At 37.2% G+C, this 17,493-nt stretch overlaps 1 protein-coding gene across 2 annotated transcripts; it reads left to right on the top strand.

Annotated features, from left to right (window-relative positions):
• The first annotated feature begins 3,797 nt into the window (after window positions 1–3,797).
• Window positions 3,798–9,528, top strand: LOC149703019 (cystathionine gamma-lyase-like). 2 transcript variants are annotated; one of them, XM_089865808.1, is made up of 5 exons: window positions 3,798–4,162; window positions 4,551–4,632; window positions 4,787–4,995; window positions 5,064–5,195; window positions 8,977–9,528. In XM_089865808.1, the coding sequence occupies exons 1-5, from the start codon at window positions 4,079–4,081 to the stop codon at window positions 9,097–9,099; spliced, it is 630 nt and encodes a 209-aa protein (XP_089721934.1). In that variant the 5' UTR covers window positions 3,798–4,078; the 3' UTR covers window positions 9,100–9,528. The 2 variants fall into 2 exon arrangements, with proteins under 2 accessions (XP_089721934.1, XP_089721935.1); XM_089865809.1 differs by lacking the exon at window positions 3,798–4,162 and adding an exon at window positions 4,450–4,479.
• Window positions 9,529–17,493: the final 7,965 nt, after the last annotated feature.

Raw genomic sequence — 17,493 nt, 5'->3', positions numbered from 1 at the left:
TTGCACCGCGTGCATGATTGTTCGCTTCTAGAGTCTCCATTCTGATTCTTCTGGCCGGGTTTAGTGTTTCGGTTAGGACGTTTCTTCTTCGAGAGTATCGCTACTGCCTGTACTGGTTCGACATGACGCGTGCCTCCTTGACTTCTCATGACGCAAGCATTATTTGTTGCCTGTTCCATGGCCTGTGCTATGGACATAGCCTTGGTGAGAGTAAGGTTATCCTCGGCTAGTAGTCTCTTCTGTAATGAATCGTCGTTACATCCACATACCAAGCGATCCCTTAACATGCTGTCCAATGAAGTTCCGTAATTGCAAAATTCGCTAATACGTCGCAGCTCGGAGATATATTTCGCTATGGTCTCGCCTGGTTGTCGATTTCTGGAGTTGAAGACGAATCGTTCTACAATCTCCGATGGTACCGGATTAAAGTAATCAGTGAGGGCTTTGATCAGTTGGTCGTACGTCTTGTCTGTGGGTCTGCTTGGTCCGACTATGTTCCGTATGGTAGCGTACGTTTTTGATCCAATGACAGTCAATAACACCGCCTTCTTCTTTGCTTCCTCAGTTATGCTATTTGCTATGAAGTATTGACCCAGCCTTTCCGTATAAAGCGTCCATGACTCAGTTTCTTCGTCGAATTGACTAGTGATTGACATAGTTACTCTGGAACTTGTTGTCTCTGTCGTGATGAGCCTGGTTTCTTCTGGGAATCTTCTTGCGTGGCAGTGATAGCGTCGTAAATCGGGAAGTGCTTGTTACTTGTACGGCTACTTAATGCATCTCGCCTCCGTCGCCAATTTGTTGTGTTCAATTAATAATGACACAACTGTTAAAATAACTTAAACATAGTTTATTGTCGATGTGATTAAAATACAATAGAGGATCTAAGCTACTAGGAGACTCGTCGATAACTGATGGTGTTACAAAGGTTGGCTTGCTATTTATACAATATTGTTATCAGCTAGTAGACTAAATAATAGGTCAGTTGGTTTTTTATGGATCGCGTACATAACAGGTATAGAGGGGCTATTCACTCGTACGATATGGCTATTATTACGAGCCCTTGGGCCATCTTGTTTAAGACTCTAAATGCTAATTATTTTGTAATAACAGACCATTTATTTTTTTAATATTTTTCCCTTTATATTTATAAAAAAGCCGTTCTTTTAAGGTATAATCAGGGACAGGTGTAATTTTAGAAGTAAGAACGGAGAACGGTTAGTATTTACTTCAGTCCGACTAACAGCCCAGTATAGAGCCGTAACCAGTGATGGCTATAGATAATTTTAAAGTGATTAACCTTTCCAATTATTATTAAATAAAATAATAAGTTACCGTATTTGGCTTCTTCGAGTTTAGCTAGATTTGATTCTAAATTATCACGACTCGGATTACCATCGCGACTATAAGCATACTTCTAGAAGTAAATAGTTAAATCAGGGATTGATGTGATTTTAGAAGTAGGAATGGAGAAAGGTTAGTATTTACTTCAGTCTGACTCATAGCCCAGTAAAGAGCCCCCCCCTCCAACACGTAACGAAAATTTGAAATTATCTTATTGGCTCACTTAAACTACGTTTTGATGACGTTGCTGACGGAGACGGCGGAAAATACGTAATTCCTTTTTAACCTCTGTCGCTATGACCCGCCTCTTCTTTCATACCCCTCAGTCCCGAGGAAGGGGGTCCGGGACTTTGACGCGCGCCCAGATTACTCTGTTCTCCATTCCTACTTCTAAAATTAAATTTATTCCTGGGATATATTATCTGAACGTAGCATTTAAGCTATTCGCAGCTTTCCTTGAAGATTAAAAGTATCACTACCTAAACCTTGTCTATGCAGTAAAACACACGCGTATTCAAGAGATAATTCGGTAAACTAGCTCGTGGAAGACCAAGGAAGAAAGAACAAATAGGGAGTTGGAAACGTAAGATTAATGGGTGAATAAGAAACCCCTTTGGCCTATGCCAAAAATTCCCCGTCGTCCGATTAGCCAATACGTTATCTCCTCTCCTTACACTCGGAATTTGAATTCGTAATTCTCATTAATTAACGGGCGAAATGGATCCAACTGCGAATTGAAGCTCAAAAAGCAGAACTGTTTGATATAATTAGGTTAGACTTATTTTCTTACCGCTTATGTAGCCGGTTCCTACAGAATAAAATCTGTTTTCATCCTTTCATATCCATGGCCCACTCTGGTTTTAGAATGTTCAAACCATGGATATATATAAATACAGGGATAGATTTAATTTTAGAAGTAGGAATGGAGAACAGAGTAATGTGGGCGCGCGTCAAAGTCCCGGACCCCCTTCTGCGGGAAGGGGGGTATGAAATAAGAGACGGGTCATAGCGAGAGAGGTGAAAAGAATTACGTATTTTTCGCCGTCCCCGCCAGCAACGTCATGGAAACGTAGTTTTAAGTGAGCCAATAAGACCATTTAAACTTTTCGTTACATGTTGGAAGGAGTGGTTTTATACTGGGCTATGAGTCGGACTGAAGTAAATACTAACCGTTCTCCATTCCTACTTCTAAAATTAAATCTATGCTTAACGTATGATTTACTCCATCTCTTACCTTCTACAAGACAATTTGCCTAGTCGCCCGTTTAGGAGAAAAACATGACTTGTAGCCCCCCACCCTCTCCCATCTTTGTGAGTGAGGCAGAAATTCGTATTCTGCGCATGGGTAAAATTTCAAATTCACCGCTCAGGATTCTCCGGATAGTTTTAGACGCTTTCACCCACTTGACCTAGGTACTACCGACTCAATTTAGAGCAACCTCACAACCGCTTGGGAGGCCAGCTTTTGGGCGAAGTTTGGAGTCCATAATACTTTAGTATTTATACATATCCATGATAATACGTTCCTAAACCAACTAGAATTTAATTTAAAATGATAAATCCTTCAAAGCATAAGCTTATCACGCTAAGTCACGTTTCAACTCAGTACTGACGTCTGAGAATAAGTTTTTTGAACGAAAATACTATCTCTCGGAGTCGAGAGGACTTCATCTACACGCGAAGTTATTTACCTGGAAATCGAATTATTGCTCTTTATTGATAAGCTACTGCACGCATTAAAATTAATGAATTATTCAAGCATTTTTCAAAGCTCTATTCGCCGCTATTTTGGCGTGTAAACACTATCTTCTCGTTACATCTTCGTTTGCCAGCATGAATGTTAACTTTTGTTCATACTAAAGCTTACTTATCCCTAGCCGCACAAATTGAGAATGTGCACAAAAAAATTGCAGCTCCGAAGCTATAATCCAATAACGAGCAGACCTTTTAACTACCGCGACCAAGAAGCCGTTATGACGCTTGGTTCTTTTGAGGGACCTAATTTTATTTATTCTGATGTGTGTTTAACTTTTGGGTCTCTCTGAAACGCTTAGGTTATTCAGCTTCTCGGACGTTGAGTAGCATCTATACTTGATCAAACAAAACAACCATGGTAAGGATGAAAGTCATGTCCAATCCGTAGAAAAGCTAGCAAACCGTATTGTTGTCATTTCCGCGGAGCTGCAGTTATAGAATTTTTTGAAAAAGATTTCAGCAATACAATTATAACGAAATTCCTATTACCGTTTAAACGAAATGATAAATTTTACACACAATTTTGAACAGATCTAAAAATTTCCAATTACCATTTATACAAAATGGTAAATTTCAACCACTATTTTGAACAGAACTAAAAATTTCCTATTACCGTTTAAACTAAAATGGTAAATTTCAACCACTATATTTTTAACAGAGTCCCTGTTTTGCAAGGATTTGCGCGTAAATGTATTTTTTCAGGACTACGAAGCAAAACTCGTAAGTTCATCCCAATTCCCATTCTTCTGACAGACTCGAATCACAGATGGTAAAATTGAAATGCTTTCAAAAACACGTAGATGTTGCGATTAAAATGCTACTATAAAATATTACTCTCTATGCACACCTAGTATTGTAACCTTTACTCGAAAAAGTAAGTCGTAACGCTGAAGAGAGTCTAATGGTTTTATGGTGAAAATCTCTCTTTTTAACAATATTTTTATCTCCAAAAGGTTATAGTTTAAAGTAAATTATTTTGATGGAGTCTGAAAACGGTCGGCCAATTATTTGTCCCATTGTGACTTCGTGTAATTTTCTATGCGACCCTGAGGATACTAAACCAGTTAGTACACAAAAATTTTATAAGATTAACGTTAAAATATATTTAACCAGGGATAGATGTAATTTTAGAAGTAGGAATGGAGAACAGAGTAATCTGGGCGCGTGTCAAATTCCCGGACCCCCTTCCCCGGGACGTGAGGGTATGGAAGAAGAGGTGGGTCATAGCGATAGAGGTAAAAAGGAATTACGTTTTTTTCGTTGTCCCCGTCAGCAACGTCATCAAAACGTAGATTAAGTGAGCCAATAAGATAGTTTAAAATTTTCGATACATGTTCGAGGGGGGAGGGGGCTCTTTACTGGGCTATGAGTCAGACTGAAGTAAATACTAACCGTTCTCCATTCCTACTTCTAAAATCACATCTATCCCTGATTTAACTATTTACTTCTAGAAGTATGCTTATAGTCGCGATGGTAATCCGAGTCGTGATAATTTAGAATCAAATCTAGCTAAACTCGAAGGAGCCAAATACGGTAACTTATTATTTTATTTAATAATAATTGGAAAGGTTAATCGCTTTAAAATTATCTATAGCCATCACTGGTTACGTGTAATTAAGGATGCTTTCAATGATTAACCGCGCAACCTATTTACTATACATTAAAATATGCCTTAATTTAATTGTAGGTTTAGGATTTTCATCTGGTATGACCGCCATTATGGCTCTAAGTCAGGCATTTTTGAAATCAGGAGATCACATCTTGTGTTCAAACCAAGTTTTTGTTGGAACGTCAAGATGTATTAGGAAAGGAACTTCGAGGATGAAGTTCAAATTAAATTTTTTCGACGCCTTAAACGTAACCGATCTCGCCCATAAAATTACATCGGATACAAAGGTAAAGTGGAGCATTTTTATCACTTGAAATAATTAATGTTTAAGTTACATGTCAATTAAATAATGCAGATGATTTTCATTGAAATTTTGACCAATCCTTTATTGGAAGTGATTAATATCGATGACGTACTTGCTGTTACAAAAGATTTTCCTGAAATTATTTTGGTTGTTGATAACACGCTCTTGACACCGTATTTAATGGTTAGTAAATAAGGTTTGAACAAGTACCAATATTAGAGTGGATAAGGTTCAAAGATAGAATTGAGCTATAGGGCATACCGTGAGCGCAGTCTCTGACGCAATCCTATAATACCCCAATAACTATATGAGTTCATAGAAACATAAGTGTCTAGTCATATGTTCTCAGCTCATATATGAGTTCTTGGTTTAAGACGGTTTTTACCTCTCCGAGTGACGATGACGTCACGGAGAGGTATTACACTGGCCGTGTCTGTCTGTGTGTCTGTCTGTCTGTCTGTCAGACCCCACGTGACCGCGTTCGCAGTTCACAAATCGGAGCAAACAAATACTCGATTTCCGGAACGCGTTCGCGGTTCACGGAAATTTGACCATTCATCTGCCAACACCGGTATTTACTAACTGGCTTCTAAGGACCACAATCTGCTAGTCTTTGTCCATCCCACATGGACACTAGCCTGTACTTTCTGGCTCGTAAGCACCACCATCTTCTGTTCTTCGTCAATCCCACATTGACACCAGCTTTTACACCACCATCTTCTGTTCTTCGTCAATCCCACATTGACACCAGCTTCTATGCACCACCATCTTCTGTTCTTCGTCAATCCCACATTGACACCAGCTTCTATGCACCACCATCTTCAGGTCTTTGTCCATTCCGGCTTCTTCTCCATCGTTATCGTTTGGTTTTAAGATATACGCGGCGATCGGCTAGGGTTACGAGAAACGTCTAGCCTCCCAATGGCAGGGCTTCCACCATCGGTTCACGCGAATGCGTTTTTATCTATTATTATAATGGAAACGAATCGTATACATACCCCAAAATTTGAAGAAAGCGGGCAAGAGGGGTACCCTTCACTTTTAACGTCAATATTAGCAAAGTTTCGAAAGATAATAGGAACAACTTTATTTTAAACGATTTAACTATTTTTAAAGCTATTTACTGGCGATTAAAATAATTAATATCATTTATATTTAATTAATTATTTAAGATAAACTTATTTCTATGTAATCGAAACACTACACGCACATCAAAGTTAATATAAAGCGAGTAGGATGATAAGATCTCTTACAAAACGATAACATTTCCTTTTTGCAGAATATTAAATGGAAATATTTTAAATATTTTTCGGCATTACGATTCTTTAAGTAGTTGTGTAGCTATAAAGCTCTGTTTCATCTTAATATTCCAAGAACATCTTTTGATATTAACATTTCAAATTTGGTGTTTACTTTTTAATTCAGCTTTACTACATTTATATATAGTGTAATCGCATTTTTTATATTAATTAGATAATATCATAGATAATAAACACAAGGATCGGAAGGTATGCCTTCCGCAGTGCTTCTCTCTTTGCCGCGTTTTTGCGAGGGGGCCGCACGCCAAACTTCTGCAGTTGACTTCCGCTTATGCGCAGACGAGGTCTGCCTGCTCGATTTTCGCGCCGCCCCGTGGCACCCTTGTGGCCCTTAATATAAACCGAGGCTTAAGATGTTTTTCAATAATTATTGAAAATACTAAAGTATAAATTAACCTGACCTTTAAGGGTTATCCTTCTTTTGTTTCTAGTAAGTAGTTTATAGTCAGTTAAAGCCATAGTGCCAAGATATGCTCATATGATACTATAAGATGATAACCGATAGGCCTAATGTTTATATAAAAACTTTAAAGAATGCACGTGGGGAAATTTGTTATTCCACGTGCATTATTTATCCATGATTCTACGCTGTACGCATGCGCTGGTTTCCGGAAGTAGAACCTACCCAGTTTGTACAAAGCGCGGCAAGCTCTGCCCCGACCTTCTGATCCTGGTGTTTATTATCTATGATAATATGGATGATAATTCTTCATCTATCCACAAGTCAGAGCTGTGCTAATTAGCTGACAACTAATTGAATTAGAATTAGCAATTAGGGAAATATTTATGAACTAATTAATTAGTAAATTAGCAATTAGAGAAATATTTATGAACTAATTAATTAGCAAATTAGCAATTAGACATAGAAACTAATTCAATTCAATTAGAAATTAGACATTTATTTATCAAACTAATTAATTAGAATTACTATTTTCTAATTAAGGTAAAAAAGAAACCATAAGTAAACATAAAAGTTTAGAAGTGCTCATGGGTTTAGTACTTTGGTGATGTTTTAATGCCATTGAAAAACGGGTACGGAAGCCATGAATTATTCTCGAAAAATGAGAAAAGCCTCAAGCCTTCCGTCATTTTAAAATTTTTCTCATTTCTTCATTTTCTTGCCACAGTTCCTATAATGGACTCCTTAGTAGTAAATACATGCGCACTGCTATTAATTCGAGTAGGTAAAACAGTCGAAATTTCGAAATGGGGCAGTTGCGAACTACGAAATTTTCTACTAGTACTAGTATTCTCATATTTGAGGAGCTGAAAAATTTAGAGTAGCACTAAGGTTTCCTCATCGATATAATAAGGCTTTTTCATATTGAAATAGATGAATCAAGAGTTAATTCCTCGATTTTTTACAACAAATTGGCGTAAAAGATTAATTGAATATCCAATTGGCTAATTAGTTAATCCTAAATCTAATTAAATTTTAATTAGATAATTACCTTTCCGATTCATACTAATTAATTAGAATTACTTCTCAATTAGCACAAGGTAATTAAAATTCAATTACCATTTTCAATTAGTAAATGTTGCTAATTAATTAGAAATTCAATTAGCTAACTAATTAATTAGCACAGCTCTGCCACAAGTGTTGAAACGATTGAGTCTGTGAAATAAGATACTCTAGATTTAAACTAGAAATGACCTTGTTTCGCCTCCTCTTATAGGAGGTGTTAACGGTTCAGAGTGAGCCGAAAGTTAAATACACCCTTCAGTGATACATTTTAGGTCCTCATTAAAATTATTGAGGATACAAAGGAAAATGTTAAACGCATAAGCCTTTGCTAAAGACCTTGGCAATATTTCGCCAATTTGAACTATGTATTTCCGCTTTTTCTCATTGGCTGGTGGACCTGTGTTTAGAAAGTAAATTCGTCTCGGCTCGGAGAGGTTTATTTTGGTTTCCCAACTTGTTACTTCTCCGGGTGATGATAACGTCACGGAGACGGAGAGGTATTACGCTGGACGTGTCTGTATGTCTGTCTCCGCGCTCGCAAATCAGAACAAACGTGTTCGCAGAAAGCAAACTGTGGCTGCTACTTCCATCGTTAAGATTAAGAAGTACGCGGCGATCGGATACTGTTACGAGAACCGTTAAGCCTCCCAATTGCAAGGCTTCCACCAAAGGTTCACGTAATTGCGGGTTTTCATATCACTTACTGTGAATTAATCGCCTTATATATCCTAAATTTACAAAAATTGTTTAAGAGGCATACGCTTGAATTCAAACGTCAACAATAGCTATATGTTTAAATTGATTTAAGGAATAAAGTTTCTTAAAACGATTTAACTAGAATTAAGGTAAATTAATGACGATTAAAATAATTAATCTCAATTATATTTATTTAATTATCTAAGAAAAACCCCTTAATTACGTCTCGACTCGGAGAGGTTTATTTTGGTTTCCCAACTTGTTCTCTATCAAAGTTTAACCTTAGATTGGTTTTTTTGTTTCAAAAAGGTTTTAAACTCACGGGGTCAAAGGGTCAGATTATTGGATAATGTAACTTAATTTTTTTTGTTACTGAAATAATTTTTTCGAATTGCCTAAATTAATTTATAGAAAGCCCCTCTATCTATACTGAATGTCTGTTTCTACTAATAAAAATTAGTGAATATTTTCTCTTAATATTTAGAGACCTTTAAAGAAAGGTGTCAATATAGTTTTCCATTCCGTGACAAAATTCTTAAACGGTGAGTTTAAAATTAACGTGGTTTTGTTAAGAAAATCACGAATCCTTGACGCAATGCGATTGTAATAGGTCTTGGGGATGTAACCATGGGTGCCATTCTTACAAATGAAAGAAGAATCTTTGAGCCACTTCAATTCGTTCAAACTAGTGTGTTTATCTAATTAAATTAATGCCAATCAATTTGTTATAGTCACTAATTATATATTTAGATATGGGTCTGGTGCCTTCACCGTTTGATTGTTATCTCGTTTGCCGGAGTCTCAGAACATTCGAGTTAAGAATGCAAAGACATTGCGAAAATGCGTTGAAGGTGGCACGATTCCTGTCCGAGCACAAATCTGTTTCAAAAGTCATTTACCCTGGTACTAGAGATGGCCGATACCCGGCTTAACCCGATACCGATCGATACCGGTGCAAACAGGAACCGATACCGAATATTTACTCATTATGATCCAAAAACCCTATACTTCAACCTATACCGATATTTTTAGTAGGACAGTGCCATTTACATGTGTTTTAAAAATACTAGGAAATAATTTTAAGAGTAATTTCATGAACTATGCTACTAAGTACAATCAGAAGTGAGATGAGACCAGAAGTACTGAGCTAACCAAATTCTTCACTCGGCGAAAGTGAATATTCTTGATAACACACGAACGGTTGGCCCTCTGGTAGCGGTTTCTGAATTTTCCCTCCAAAACGTGAGACGCTCGTGGCGGTAGACGGCCGAACTAGATTCCAGCACCCGCGTGCGTGTTCTGCGGCTTTAGGTTGAGGGGAAAGGGGTAGGAAATGTTTTTGGAACTCGACCAATTTTTTTCTCAGTAGTGTAGGCGCGTGGGAAGCGGCGTGAAACCCTCAAATTTGTTCACTAGTGCCAGGATCTACTATCAATGCTAGAGCCCTTCACTTCTAGTCTCATCTCACTTCTGGTACAATGTTTAGAAGTATTTCCAAAGTAATATCACGGCTGGTCTTTTTTAACTAGTATATGCTGAGAGGCCCTTTTATTCTTACATTTCTAGTAACTGTTAGTGATTTATCATATAAGTATTGAAAGCAAAAAGTTAAATTAATTCAAAACTTAAACAGTATTTGTGAAACTAATTTTGAGTTTTTTTTTTGTCATTTCAAAATTTTTATCAACAGTTTTATAGCTATTTTTGCTTATTAGTTACTAGATAAACTAAATTCAGGTACTTTTTATATAAATGAAAAATCATAACGATTCACATTCATAGAAATGAGATATTATCACCATCAATACATTACTGAAAGAACTAAAAATGTCATGTAGTGCCATCTAACGCATTTTAAACGAGTATCGGTTTAGTATCATATTAAACCAACCGATCCGATACTATCGGGAAACCCTGAGTATCGGTGCCGATATCGATATGGTATCGGTACCGGTTCATCCCTACAATGATCTTCGACATTTTATGTTCATAATCAAAAATAAATTACAGGACTCGATAACCATCCTCAACACCTCCATGCGAGTCACCAATTTTCCAACGGTGGTTTTGGTGCAGTGGTTTCATTTTTCTTGAAAGCTGAGGCCAACTCGATTCATGAGTTTATTAGAAGATTAACTACGATTAAAAGTTCTTGGGGAGTTGGACAATCTGATACAATTATATATTACCCGTGAGAAACTTATAATAATCAAAGATGGTTTTACAATTTCATTCCATCTCAGTGTACAACTCTTTTTGAAACTATAGATGGCCATGGGTTCAAGAACCCCCCGAAGAACTGTTTCCAGAAGGTGAAGCACCGGTTAACGCTGTAACTGAACAGTTTGTGCGCCTTTCAGTTGGGCTGGAGTGCATTCACGACATTATAATGGATTTGAAGTTATCATTAGATCAAATAATAATATAGATCATTTTTAATATTATTCCACCTTAAATAAATATAATATTACTCCATTATAATTTCAGTATAGTCATAGATGCATTTTTTAAATCCAACAGTGTAATTATTAAAAAAAAAAACCAAAATTGTCTAAATTCTAAACAAGCACACTTATTTCGACTGTAACAAGTTGGGAAAACCAAAATATTACCTCTCCGAGTCAAGAGGTCTACTACTACAAAGTTATTTACCTAGATATGGAATTATTTCTCTTTTTTGAAGTAAAAATTTACGAAATATTGAAGCAGTATTCCAAGCATAGCGAATATACAGTAAAGCAGACGACATTTTACTTCCAATAAGGATAAATCTTGGACACATGGAAATCAGTTAATGGCAAAAAGAAAAGGAAATGAAGTCTACGCTTCAGCTGTTTACCCTATATTCTGATAGCTACATTCACAACTGGTTAGCAGTGTAAACACTATCGTCTCGTCTCACCTCAACAATATTCTTAGTTTGCCAACATGAGTGTTAACGTTAAATAATACCAAAGCTAAATTGTAGCTAGACGCACTGATAGTCAATGCGCACCATAAAGAGAATTAAAAACTCTGTAGCTTAGCCCTACTAATCTAATTGCCACCATCATCTTTTCTTCTATTATAAAATCTTAACCTGATTAATTAAGAGTGTATTTAACTTTCGGCTCACTCTGAACCGTTGATGTCTCTTCATTTCAGACACGAAAATCAAAACCCAAAGCTTACTTCGCCTCAGGCCTCAATTACTTACTCTATATTTCACTAAGCTTATTGCAAGTAATACTAGATATGCCCGCTGGAGTTTAGATCTTAGCTTTCTGCATGAAATTACTAAACCAAGGATTATTCTATATACAGATGTAGTATAGCTTAAGTAATATATAAACAGCCATTTCAAATAATAGTATTAAAAAAACTCTTTGGAATATCAAAATGAAACAGAACTTTAAAGCTACAAAAGCACTAAATGCATCATAATTACGAAAATTATTTCATCATATTCATTTTATATTAAGGATAAAGGGAATATTATGGTTCTGTAGGATTTCTTTACACATCAAAGCCAAACGAACTTCTAACGCAGCGCACTGCGGCACTAGTGTAATAACGGACGGACACACACAGACAATAACATAGACTGCTTTTTAACTCTTTCCGTATTAATTTTGAATTGAGAAACAAGATTATCTTAAATATTAAAATAAATATAATTAATATTTAATATTTTCTTCGTTAGTTATTCGCCTTATTGAACGTTACATCGCTTTAAAAAAGAACAATTAAACATTCTTGAGAGACTTGACTAATATTGGCGTTTGAAATGAAGCATACGCCGGTTGCTTCGCCTTACTAAAATAGGTAGTATATAAAGGATTCGAACCGCAGCTGTAGATAAGAACATCGCAATTGCGTGAACCTTGGAGGAAGACCCCTCCATTGGAAGGCTAGACGTTTCTCGTAACCCTAGCCGATCGCCGCGTATGTCTTAACCTTAAGGAAGATGGTGGTGTTCGAAGCCAGGTGTACAGACTGGTGTCCATGTGGATGGACAAAAACAAAGACCAGAAGATGGTGGTGTTATAAGCCAGGCGTACAGACTGGTGTCCATGTGGGATGGACAAAAACAAAGACCAGAAGATGGTGGTGTTAGAAGCCAGGTGTACAGACTGGTGTCCATGTGGAATGGACAAAGACGAGAAGGTGGTGGTGTTTAGAAGCCAGTAAGTAGAAACTGGTGTCCATGTGGAATGGGCGAAAGACTACAAGATGGTGGTGTTTAGAAGCCAGTAAGTTCAGACTGGTGTCCATGTGGGGTGGACAAATGAACAGAGTTGTTAGACAGGCAATGGAGTAATAGCCTGTAAGTGGAATACAATTTCCGGGACTGTAAATGCGGTCTGGAAATTGAATACACGTTTGCTCCGATTTGGAAACTGCGAACGCGGTCACGTGGGTGTAACAACGGACAGACGGACAGACAGACAGACAGACACGTCGAAATTAGAACCTCTCCGTGACATACGTCACTCGGAGAGGTAACAAGTTGGGAAAACCAAAATATTACCTCTCCGTGTCAAGAGGTCTACTACTACAAACGTATTTACCTAGATATGGAATTATTTCACTTTTTTGAAGTAAAAATTTACGAAATATTGAAGCAGTATTCCAAACATAGCAAATGTACAGTAAAGCAGACGACATTTTACATCCAATAAGCATAAATCTTGGACACATGGAAATCAATCAATAGGGAAAAGAACAGGAAATGAAGTCTACGCTTCAGCTGTTTACCCTTTATTCTGAAAGCTACATTCACAACTGGTTTGCAGTGTAAACACTATCATCTCGTCTCACCTCAACAATATTCTTAGTTTGCCAACATGAATGTTAACGTTAAATAACACCAAAGCTAAATTGTAGCTAGACGCACTAATAGTCAATGCGCACCATAAAGAGAATAAAAACTCTGTAGCTTAGCCCTACTAATCTAATCGCCACCATTATCTTTTCTTCTATTATAAAATCTTAACCTGATTATTTAAGAGTGTATTTAACTTTCGGCTCACTCTGAACCGTTGATGTCTGTTCATTTCAGACACGAAAATCAAAGCCAAAAGTTTACTTCACCTCAGGCCTCAATTATTTACTCTTTGTTTCACTAAGCCTATTGCGGATAATACTTGTTTTACGCGCCTGAGTCTAGGTCTTAGTTTTCTTCATGAAATTATTAAACCAAGGATTATTCTATATACAGATGTAGTATAGCTTACGCAATATATAAACAGCCCTTTCAAATAACAATATTAAAATAAATCTTTGGAATATCAAAATGAAACAGAGCTTTAAAGCTACAAAAGTACTAAATGCATCATAATTACGAAAAATACTTCCACATATTCACTTTATATTATGGAAAAAGGGAATATTAAGGTTCTGTATGATTTCTTAACACATCAACACAAGGCTAACTGCTAACGCGACGCACTAGTGTAACAATGGACGGACACACACAGACAAAAACATAGACTGCTTTTTAAATCTTTCCGTATTAATTTTGAGTTGAGAAACAAGATTATCTTTAATATTTAAATAAATATAATTATTTTTAATTATTTTAATCTTCAATTATTAACATTAATAATAGTTAAATCGTTTAAAATAAAGTTATACCTATTATCTTCTCAAACTTTTCTAATATTGACGTTTAAAGTGAAGGGTACCCCTCTTGCCCGCTTTCTTCAAATTTTGGGGTATATATACGATTCGTTTCCATTATAATAGTAAGGAAAAAGCGCAATTGCGAAAACCTTTGGTGGCCGATCCCACCTTAGGGAGGCTAGACGTTTCTCGTAACCCTAGCTGATCGCCGCGTATATCCTAAAACCAAACGATGATAATGGAGTAGAAGCCAATGATACAGATTGGTGTCTATGTGGAATAGACGGAAGACCAGTGGATGGTGGTGTTAGAAGCCAATGATACAGATTGGTGTCTATGTGGAATAGACGGAAGTCCAGTGGATGGTGGTGTTAAAAGCCAGTGTAAGTGCGGACTGGTGTCAATGTGGGATTGACAAAGAATAGAAGATGGTGGTGGTGGAAGCCAGAAAAGTACCAGACTGGTGTTCATATGGGATGGACGAAGACCAAACATGGTGGTGTGAGAACTCAAGTATAGAGTAGCCAACGGAGAGAAATACAATTTTCCAAATTTCTGTGAACTGTCAATGCGGTCCGGAAATTGGGAACACGTTTGCTCCGATACGCAAACTGCGAACGCGGTCACGTGGGTGTAACATCGGACAGACAGACAGACACACACACAGACAGACAGACAGACAGACACGGCCGTTACAGAACCTCTCCTGGACTACGTCACACGGAGAGGTAAAAAGGGGGTAGCGCATTCTGATTGAAAATAAAAAAAACAATCCACACTGTGAGAAGGGAAATAAGTCAAATTTGGGCAAGGAATCCTTAAACGTCGTCCCTTTCCAACCAAAAATTCAAACTATATTTGGGTTCGGTGGAATTCATAAACGTCGGACGTTTGCACACGACACGCCTGTACTAAATTGCGTTGCGTCCGTCGTTTATGAATTCCCCCATAAGTCCACAGCAATCATTCACTGCTATATATTATAACGTAAATATTAATACTTAATAACTCTTGAGCTCTAGCTCAACAAGACATAGTTTAAAGCTCTTTTTTGTATACTTTGTGAAATTTGGTAAAGGAACCATATTTTAAATTGAATGCAATAAAATTTTATTCAATAACAAAAATTATAAAACCAGTTTGGAAAATTTTACTAAACAAAGTTACACGTAAGGGTAAACGTTACCATGATTGGCCAAGGCTCCCTAAATAGAATAAAACAAAGCTCCTTCCCGCCGTAAGGGAGTCTTGGGTTGGTTGTTGAGGTTTACCAACAACTTGCGGTACGACTACGCACTTCTCTCTTTGCTCCATAAGATTTCACCACGAAATTTCTCAACAAGTCAGTTAGTATCGCCAAGAAGCGATATCTAGTCAAGGAATATGGAGATGTCCATATTCCTTGATCTAGTTTACTAGAGAGAAGGTATAAATTCGCCACGTTTCTAGTTTTATCTCCAGTCCAAACGAAGGTCCGGAATTTATCCCCGCCTCTAAATTACAACCAGCATCTCATTGGCTCTTGAAAACTCACGTCAGCGCGACGCGAATGACGAAAATTACGTATTTTCCGACTGAGAAGAAGGGCAATAGCTCGACCTCCTTTTACGTCCCCAACCCCTTGTATTTTGAAAGGGGGACTGGGACTACGGCGGGCGAATACTTAGGCATCTTATACCGTCTCCCAATTAAACTAGATATCGCTTACTTCTTGGTATCGCCTTAGCTTCCACGAAAGCGAATATTTTCGCTGATATATTAGGGAAATTAAAGCCGAGCTTAAGAATGCAAGTTCTACTACGAACTGAAAAAGGTACTTAAGCCAGAAAACAGTTCAAGTATCAGTCTAGTTCAAGTATCAGTCATTAGACTGATACTTGAACTGTTTTCTGGCAGAAATCTGTTTGGGTCGTATCAGGAATAAAGCATGGTTTTCACTTGACCGAAAAAAACCACTTTCCAGCTGGACGTCAAACGTCAAATTTTTTTTTTACGTTGACGCCCAGCGTTAAAGCGTTTTCACTTAGCGTAGCTCCCGCGCAATATTCGTAAAGCGGAAGTACGTACGGAAATTGTGGCCCTCTCTCGCGCTTGCGCAGAATGGGCTGGCTGATTTAGACTCTTTCTAGAATTTCTGACGAGGCCCGAGGGTAAACATTAATGGACGGCGAGACAGATTTGATTTTAAATGCGCATGTAAGCATAGTTAATTTCATACTATTTTATATGAATTATCGAGTTCAACGCTACATGGGTTATGAGAGATCGTTTTTGGGTTAGAAGTATATTTAAAAAAAGACGCGAACTTGGTTATCAGGAGAACCTAGTGAAAGAAATGCGTGATGGGGACGAAATGAACCATTTTAGGTAAGTAGTAATTACCTAATTTTTGTAATACATCTTCTATTTGCATTGATCTCGATTTGTATTTTTGTACTAAAATCGCAGGTACTTTCGTATGTCAAAAGAACTCTTTGACCAGCTCTTGACCATAGTCGAGCCTCTCATTTCAAAAAAAAATACCAAGTTTCGGGCTGCTATTCCTGCCGCTGAAAGACTCTCTCTAACTCTAAGGTATGTTATTTTTATTACAATATTATTTGTTATTAATTAAACCTTTGATTTTAGATTTTTAGCGTCTGGTGATATGCAAACATCTCTGAGTTTTGCATACAGAATATCTAAAACAGCCGTTAGTAACATTGTAAAGGATACCTGCGAAGCGTTGTGGAAAACTTTACAGCCTTTATATCTAAATATGTCATCAAGCCCTGAAGAATTTGAAATTGTTGCAAAGGTGTTTGAAGAACGGTGGAACCTTCCTCATTGCGTAGGGGCAGTAGATGGGAAGCACGTGTTAATAGAGTGCCCACCAAAATCTGGATCAAAATATCACAATTATAAAGGTTCATTTAGTACAGTATTACTCGCTGTCTGTGATGGTGAATATCGCTACCAAATGGTTGACATTGGCGCTTATGGTAGCCAAAGTGATGGAGGTATATTTTCTACATCATACTTCGGTTGCAAGCTAAAGAGTGGAAAATTACCGCTGCCAGAAAACAAAGACTTGCCTAATTCGAATCTGTCATTTCCGTACTTTTATGTGGGAGATGAAGCGTTTCCGTTGTTGAGAAATATGATGAGACCCTATCCTGGTAACAAGCTAACATTGGAAAAAAGAATATTTAATTACCGTCTCAGCAGAGCTCGAAGGGTAATTGAAAATACTTTTGGTATAATGGCTTCGAGTTGGCGAATTTTCCGCAAACCCATTAAAGGAAAACCCGAAAATGTAGATAGCATTGTTAAAGCATGTGTTTGCCTTCACAATTTCTTAATTACTGAAGAATTGAAAAGAAAAAAGGATGATCCAAACTATGTAACTCAGTATAAC

The sequence above is a fragment of the Phalangium opilio genome, unplaced genomic scaffold (assembly GCF_054372755.1).
Source record: "Phalangium opilio isolate 3A_F unplaced genomic scaffold, DU_Popi_V2 ptg000017l_1, whole genome shotgun sequence".
Classification (NCBI taxonomy): domain Eukaryota; kingdom Metazoa; phylum Arthropoda; class Arachnida; order Opiliones; family Phalangiidae; genus Phalangium; species Phalangium opilio.
The sequence above is the reverse complement of the archived record's forward strand: the minus strand, read 5'-3'. Positions and strand labels throughout refer to the sequence as shown.